Source organism: Prunus persica, chromosome G3, assembly GCF_000346465.2.
Source record: "Prunus persica cultivar Lovell chromosome G3, Prunus_persica_NCBIv2, whole genome shotgun sequence".
In the NCBI taxonomy this organism is placed as follows: domain Eukaryota; kingdom Viridiplantae; phylum Streptophyta; class Magnoliopsida; order Rosales; family Rosaceae; genus Prunus; species Prunus persica.
In genome coordinates, this window is record NC_034011.1 from 7,271,132 (window position 1) to 7,279,469 (window position 8,338).

Genomic DNA, 8,338 nt, shown 5'->3' on the forward strand with positions numbered 1-8,338 from the left:
CACAAGTGTTTCTCCTGCCGCTCCCCAATAAGATCTTATGTAATGAAAAAAGGACATGATTTCTCCTATTTCACTTGGATTTTCTACCTTGTTTCAAGTCCTCATAGCTTTTAAAAGCTCTTGTGTTATACCTAGAACATCAATGGAAGTTTTTGTTCAAACTCCATCCAATTCTTGCACTTGCACTGTCTTAACATTATCTTGGTCTTTGATCACCGGTACCTTACAACAAATGTGTTAAGTTTTCACATGTAAGATGTATAAAAAAAGATTTGTAGTTGAGTGACAGTAATTGTTACAAAAGAAAAAGCTCTATTTGTTGATAAAACTGTATGAAACTTCTAAGAAATGTATGCTCCAACCATTTTTAACATTCTGTGATAATGTACCACCATCTTCCATTACTACTTAATAGGAAATTTTAATGCTAAAGAGCAGTTTTGCTGCTTCTGTTCGAGGTGATTTTGCTCTTGTGACTCGGCTAAAAACAATTTTGACTGCCTTTGCTAACCCCCATTAGAGGGCTGCATCAATAAACCTAAACCAAGAAAGAGCAAATGAGACGTTGCCACGTATTAGCCAGGAAGAGATGGGGACTGGGACAAGTGGCCGACATGTAGATGATGAAGAAACAGAAGCTGATATGAAGAGCTCATATTTTTTGCTCTCTGTGTAATCTCCCATATTCATTAACAGAGTAAGACTTTTTACATGCATTATTATCAGTGATGTATAGCATTCATCACTTATCACATTCCTAAGGTGTGATTTTGACACTTACTCATGAAACACAACATGGTTTTGATGGTTTTGGAGAAAATGATGTGATTGGCTATCAGTGGATATGTCTTTAAGATTGTTTGTTTGCTTTGCCTACTCTTGAGATAACTTGATTGGATGAGTCAATGTTGCATCTGTCAAAACAAATTCCAAACTTTTGAATTCAAACATATCGCAATTCAATTTAATTCTCGTTTTTAACGAGTAAGATAATATTGTCATGTCATTTGTCTTATCATTCTATTTAAAATTTTATTTTTAACAAGTAAGATAATATTGTCATATCATCTGTCATATTATTCGGCGTTTTGAAGCGTGTGAGTGCCTTTAGTATTATTGTAGCTCAATTCCCTTTCGTTGGGGTTTGCTTGCTCTTCTCTTGTACAAGGTTTGCTTGCTTTGTCCCATGGAAATGGACCCAAATCTTTTCATAGATTTCTTTGTCAAGTGTTGTGTAGAGATGAGTGTTTGAATGTAGTTTGGAGAAAATGTAATGAACTTTTCTATGGTACTATATATCAACCTAACCCACATGGAATTATTAAATTATTCAAACATGAAACTCTGAATCTTCACCCCACTTCAAAAAGTCTAACGTAAATCATAACCTATTTTTCCTATCCATGATCTAGTGGAGTAATGGACCCACTAACTTTTTTTTTTTTTTTTTTTTGTCTTTTTGTTTTTTTGCATTGAAAGTAATTGAACCATTAACTTATTATCATAATACACCCTAATTTTAAATCCATTCCTATTCTTAACTCTTCCTTCCAAGTGTAAAGGACTATTATGATGGAAAACTTTCGGAAATTTCCTCTTTTACATTCGTGAAACAGAAAAGTTAAAAATCAAACTCTAATCGTGAATGTGAAGATCTACGCTCTATCATCAGAGTCATATTTTGTCTCCTAAAAAGAAGCCAGCACCATCATCACCATCACCATCACCGCAAACATTCTTTGACCTATGCAAATGGAGGTGGCACTCGAGCGGAAAATGTGGCATGATTGTTCATGTACGCATCTCTGTAACTTCTGGGGGACGACAGCTAAAATAGTTTATAGAAAAATTCAAAAACAAACATTTCACTTATAAGTGTACATTTATTTAACCAAGTAACTCTGAAATTTAACTAGAGATGGCGACGGTTAGAGAAAACAAATAATAGACAAGTGATTTGTGATTAGTGATTAAAAGAGAACATTGATGAGGAAACATATTGGGAACAATGGCATCAACCTTCTTCCTCTTACTAATTGAGTTCTAACCATAATCATGGAATGTCTTTGTAAAGTGAAGGAAAACATATCTAACAAGGTTTCTCATTCTGTGTTGTGCTGGCTTCCTTCACAAAATTTCATACAACTATGCTTCCATCTCTTTCGACTGGGCACGCCCCGCCACGGACTGTGATATTATTCAAGACAAAAAAAACACAAACTATTTCTGGAAAAGAAAATTATGTATTAATATATCCAATCACTTACATATTACGCCAGTGCCATGCTGTAACCCCGCTGAAAATTCGAAACTAAAATTGACACTCAAACCCAATAAAGGAACATGCAAGAGCCTGGAATGCCTGCATCCATTGAAATTGTTTTTTCGTACTCCTATGAAACAAATCACTTACAGTAATACTGGTTTGCTCGAGGAAATTAAAAGAAAAAATCATAGCTGTTTCTCTTTCTCACTTACACATGAACTCCCAACACAAATGCCTGTTCCTCTCCTATCCTCACTTCGTCAACCAGTAGATAAATATTAAAAATGTGCATACGGAAGCGACAAGAGAAAGAATGATGGTATCCATGGACTTTTTACGCTTTATAGCAGCAAGGATGTGATTTACCTGCGACATCAAGTCATGGAACATCAATAAATAGAACTACAGCGATAGTAAGATGACAGATTTACACATTCAAAGAGTTAAATTAGAGTCCTCTTTTTTGGGTATTAACCTTTAAATAAACATTTTTATATACCAGAGTTTGGTACAAGGCACTTTCTTAGCCTTCATGCATACACTAACAGGATTCATTAAATTTAGCTTTGGTTTCAAATCATTCAGTAAACTTTGTAGTGGTGACTTACTTTTCTGCAATTAAGCCATTGCAAGCATCTTATAACTCTTATTCATGGTTCAAATATAAAACTAAAACAATTGATTTCCTTTGATAACTGACCCTGTGTGACACTGACACTGACACCGGAATACCACAAAACAATTACTAGTTTCGTACCGATGGAAGGCGGCTGCCAATGTTGCTGAGCTTTGAATTAATACCACCAAAAGTTGAACGTTGAAGAACAAGCGTACCGAGTGTTGCTTGAGCTTGAGAGATTACAGTATCCATCTGCAGCAGAATAGACTTGGGAACTCAATATAAAGCACAATTTTAGTGCTAATCAAGCAGCACATCTGATATTTCCATTTGCCACTCCTCAGGAAAGGGATGTAAATAAATAAAAAAGCCTGACCATGGAATCTGACTATCATCATCTAAGAGAAGTGCCTCCATGAACAGTACATTTTGCTTTCACTTCCTAGGCTCAAATATTTATTAACGCAAACCAGAATTGCAGTAGAAAAGTTTCCTTTCTTTTCCGTTAAAGCCTAATGAAATATACCTTTTTTTGTTTAAAAAAAAAAACTGCTTTTTATTAAGCGTACCTGTCCTGTATTTCGACTAACAGCAGCATGCTCTTTAAGGAGAGCATTTTCTGCAGAGCCAACACCATCTTCCAAATCTACTCTTGTTCGATCAAACTCCCTAAAATCCTCAAGGAGTGAAGCATGCTCTTGCTTAGCTCTAAAGCTGGAGCGGAGACGATAGAACTCCTGCACTTCAATCATGTCTAACAAAAAGTTAGAGTCTGCTAGGCTTAATCTAAGGAATATGGTTTTATAGCAAAAGAGTGCACAAATGATTCAAGTACTATACAAAATTTTGAATTGAAGGTGTTTGTTGCTTTTCCAGCATATAGCATCAGGCTAATCATAAGGTATCTAGTTGAAAACATAATTGTAACATTAAATCTGTAACTTAAAGTAGAGCTCAGAATGAGGCTTTGTTCAGAAAAATTGACCATCCATATTTAAACTTTCAAGCTCTCAAATTCACATTGAACTCAGAACAAAAAGATGAAAGTTTCTCATCTATTTTCCTTTAATTTCATATTTCTAAAACAGAAGGGAAATGGCAAAAGGAAATAATATGGCCACACCAAATCAGGGCCTAGAGGTTCTTCATCCAAAAAAAGCCGCACGGAAGGCAGCCATAAAGCTAAAATATTAACAACTTGCAGTTAAAAGAAAAATGAAGAAGAAGGATTTAGATAATGATCTGTAACACAGATCCCTTCTTAAAAACATAGGGTCTTGACTTCAAATAGAACTATGAGGAGGCATGAGAGCTCATAACTGCATCCATCCATGCCTGTTTGCCTATGAAGCAACATAAAACACCTTTGAGACACCTTAACACGATAAGGGTCACAAAATTAAATACTGCCATCTAATGTTCACCTATCAGCATAATTAAGTGGCCAGATTGGCAGAATACCTGAGTGAGATCTTGAAAAATTTCTTGATGTCTAGTCAAGGTATGTGAAACCATTTCTGATCCTCCTGATGATACCCATGCTTGCATTTGCGAATTTACTTGTTGCAGTTGCTTTAATAGTCTATCTATCCCAGATTCAAGATCATTCTCTGCAGTGTCAAATTTTGCAGTACCCTTTGCAGAGACAAACTTACGATAAGAATGCATCAGCTCATCCAACTGAGCTTCAATTTTCCTTGCCTGAAATTACATATAGATAAAAATTCATATTAAGAAAACAAAATTGCCAGCTATCCAGAGTTAGTATGAAGGGAAATGTGCATGAAATAGGCAGCAAATTAAAACAATTAGCATAGCAAATGCACGATCATGCACTTTACAGTAAAAATGAAATCTTTCCTGCAATTTAGGTTGAGCCCATGCGATTATGTTCTATGAGGTGTAAACAATTACCATTGAACAAATAACTAATGCCACTCCGTACAAGAGAAAAAAAAAAAAAAAAAAAAAAAACAAACAACAACAACAACAACTAAAACTCTTGGACTTGGACTAGTCATTTTTTTGAGGAAAGGGTCCAATACCATTGCAGTATGGCTATACAGCTGTTAATATGACCAAGCAAGTCATGCTGCCTTGTAAGAAAGATTTGGAACAATAGAATCTGGCACTAGTAGAGTCTTTTAATTGAATCTTAGGAAGGACATGCAGATTGATTCACACATTACCTAATAATGTCTTAAGGTTAAAACCCACAACGAAATTAGAAAATCTTATAGTTTAGCATCATAAAGAACCTATGCCTCAAGTCCTTTTTGCACCACATTTCAAGTAGAGGGTGGTAAAACTCCTTTTTGCACTACATTTCACTTGAAATAGAAGTCTTTAAGAGTCAAAATTGTTATAACGAAGGCTATGTTGAAACTTTTCACTACGATTTCTTTTAGTTTCATTATTGTCCACCAAATAGAACTAGTAACTGCGGGGAATTGAGCGTGACTCAACTACAACTCTTTAACCTTCCATATTCTTTTCCATACGATCAATTTTCTCTTACTAGCAATTATCATTCGAATCAAAGCTAAAATTTACCCTACATTTGTAGAATAGAAAGAATTTCTCAATTTAATGCATCAAACTACAAACCGCATGACACAAATCCAGTAACTGACCATAAGAAAACTCAGAGAAAAACGCAAGCTGATCTCATGCACCAACTGCCGACAACTTGAACAAAAACAAAAACAAAACAAAAAACCAGTAACTCAAACAGCACCGGCTGCAGAATTCAACTGATATCAAATTCTGCCAGGCAATTTCTCGAAAACCAAACAGAATTCAGGATTACGTGGTTTACAAAATAATCAAGTTTCCAGAGAAGTCCAGATTTTCATCTCAATTCCCGCACTTTCTCATCAATCAAACAGAATTCAGAAGAAATCCTACAGAAATCGTCAATTTTGTTCGCTAATTTTTCAACGACGAAGAGAAAAACAGTACCTGTTTGCGAAGCGCGTCCCATGAGCTTGGCACTTCCATTTTCCACCAACACGAAAACAGAGGTCGATCTTCCAAAATTGAAAATCGCTTCTTGTTTATGCCTCTGTAATCGCAGTCAGTTTGTGCCTTCTCGAACCTTCTCCTTCTTCTTCGTCGTCTTCTTCGTTTTGTTTCAGAGATGGAATATTGAGAAGGTAGGGAATTGGGGTTTGTTTGGAGACGCAGACAGGCGGTCTGCTCTCAACGGCAGTTTGGCGTGCTTATTAAGACTAGGCGTTGGGAATAAACGAGATTCATAATATTATCCGATCCAAATGTGCTTCTCCCTGTTGTACCTTTCATACTAAATTGTCCTTCCCAATGGTGAGTCCCCGTAGCATAAGACCAAATGGTATGCGTGTCCCAATCCAAGATCAGAATTACAAGGAAAAAAAATAGTAATAATAAAACCTAAGGACACAAGACAGTTTGGGTCATTTTCAATATCGGACTCTGGAGTTTCAATTTTATCAATTTACACTCCAATATTTTTAAATCTATCCAATTTAATCATTCCGTTAAGTAAATTGTAAGGTCAAATGTTAACTGCTGACGTGGCCACTGTGAGACCCACCTCTTAAAACATCTCAAGGGTATTTTCAAGTTGGAAATAGGAAAAAAAATTCCTTTAGCAATTTGCCTTTAACCCCACAATCATCCTTTCTCTTCCCTTCCCATCCACCCCAACCCAGCCCCACAACACCAATGCTCCCACCCTCACAAGCCACCACCCATCCCTAGCTGCAACCCACACCTGTACCCGCTACCTAACCTCGAAGATCACATACCCGACCCACTTCTCTCTCTCTCTCTCTCTCTCTCTCTCTCTCTCTCTCTCTCTCTCTCTCTCTCTTGTAGTGGCTCACAGAGTAGGACATTGGATCTGGTCGTAGTGGCGTGCGAAAGTCTGGGTGGTTTTTCTGCAGAGATATGGCGAGTTGGGCTCGGAGTAGTGGTGGTGGTGTTGTGGAGAAGATCTGGGTTGGATTATGGGTAGGGCTGGCAATGGGTCGTGTCATGTCATGATTATATACGTGTTAAGAATGCTAAACTCAAACCCAACCCGTTTAATAAACGTGTCATTTTCGAGTTGACCGGTTTATTTCCCTTGCGGGTTTTGGGTTGACCCATTAAGTGGTAGCAAATAATAAATAAATAAATCAATCTAAAATTTGATAAATTAATCAAGTAATTGCATTTTTTATTTTTTATATAAAATAATTATTGCATTTTGCCTCTCTATATATAAAGATTGAGAATGAGAAATAAAATAAAAAAAGCAAAAAAATTTTAAAAAAAATAAAGAAAATGAAGTAAAAACAAAGAAATGGGTTGGTGGGTTACATAGCTATTTTAGAAGATTGGCGGGTTATATAGGTATTTTAGCGGGTTAGCGGGTTGACCCGTTTAATAAACGGGTTAAACAGGTGTCAGGTTGGCAGGTTACATAGATATTTTATCAGGTTGGCAGGTTATATAGGTATTTTAGCAAGTTGGCGGGTTGACCTATTTTATAAACGGGTTAAATAGATGTTTTAGCAGGTTGGCGAGTTGACCCGAAACTCACCCGTTTATAAAAAGATCACTAGCGTTTTGACCCGAAAATGACCCTTTTTTTTATTGTGCGGGTTCGTGTTGTGTTTTTTCCGTGCAGATTTCGAGTCGTGTAACGGCTCATATCGAAAATTGACACTCCTAGTTACGAGTACATATGTGGGTTGTTGGTACAGGTGTGGGTTGCTGGTAAGGATGGGTGGTGGCTTGGGGCTGGGGTAGGTGTGGGTGCGGCGGCTGGGGAGAGTGGGGCTAAGTTAAGGTTTTTTTTTCCCCCTTTATATTTTATGTTATTTTATCATGTTGTTTAATTGATTTGTAATTTTTTTTAAGTATTTAAGGGTACGTTGGTGTGGGTTTATAAAGGAATTTTTTTTCCCTATTTTCACCCCAAATACCCTTGAGATGTTGTAAAGGGACCGATCAGTTAGTTGAGTGGTGGTCCCACAGTGGCCACATCAGCCATTAACAGTTGACCTCACAATCAACTTAACGGAATGATTAAATTGGACAGGTTTGAAAACATTGCGGTTAAATAGATAAAATTAAAATTTCAAGGCCCATATTAAGAATGACCCTAAACCTTAAGGGGGTTTTTTGTCGTTAGCCCAAAAAAAAACTCTATAACAAAATAAAATAAAAACATGCAATATATGTTGCTAATGTTTTGTTGTGAATCAATGCTAGAAAAAAAAAACATAACAGCAAGAATAGTTTGACTAATAAGAGAGTTTCTAGGAACCTTCATATAACTTGTGGGAACATGATTTTTGGCAACCAATCAAACACGCAACATAACATAAAAGAGACTATATAAATAGATGGCTACACACCACACAAGAGGTAATTCTAAAATCCTACTTCAATTCCAAAACCCTAGACAAACTCTCTCTCTCTCT

The 8,338-nt window shown here is 36.5% G+C and overlaps 1 protein-coding gene across 2 annotated transcripts; it reads right to left on the reverse strand.

Annotated features, from left to right (window-relative positions):
- Nucleotides 1,946-6,132, reverse strand: LOC18783350 (Golgi SNAP receptor complex member 1-1). 2 transcript variants are annotated; one of them, XM_020560542.1, is made up of 6 exons: nucleotides 5,847-6,132; nucleotides 4,347-4,586; nucleotides 3,455-3,622; nucleotides 3,024-3,137; nucleotides 2,479-2,632; nucleotides 1,946-2,362 (listed from the first exon to the last, which is right to left on the reverse strand). In XM_020560542.1, exons 1-5 carry the CDS (start codon nucleotides 5,883-5,885, stop codon nucleotides 2,519-2,521), a joined length of 675 nt encoding a protein of 224 aa, XP_020416131.1. In that variant the 5' UTR covers nucleotides 5,886-6,132; the 3' UTR covers nucleotides 1,946-2,362; nucleotides 2,479-2,518. The 2 variants fall into 2 exon arrangements, with proteins under 2 accessions (XP_020416131.1, XP_020416130.1); XM_020560541.1 differs by having other exon boundaries at nucleotides 2,161-2,632.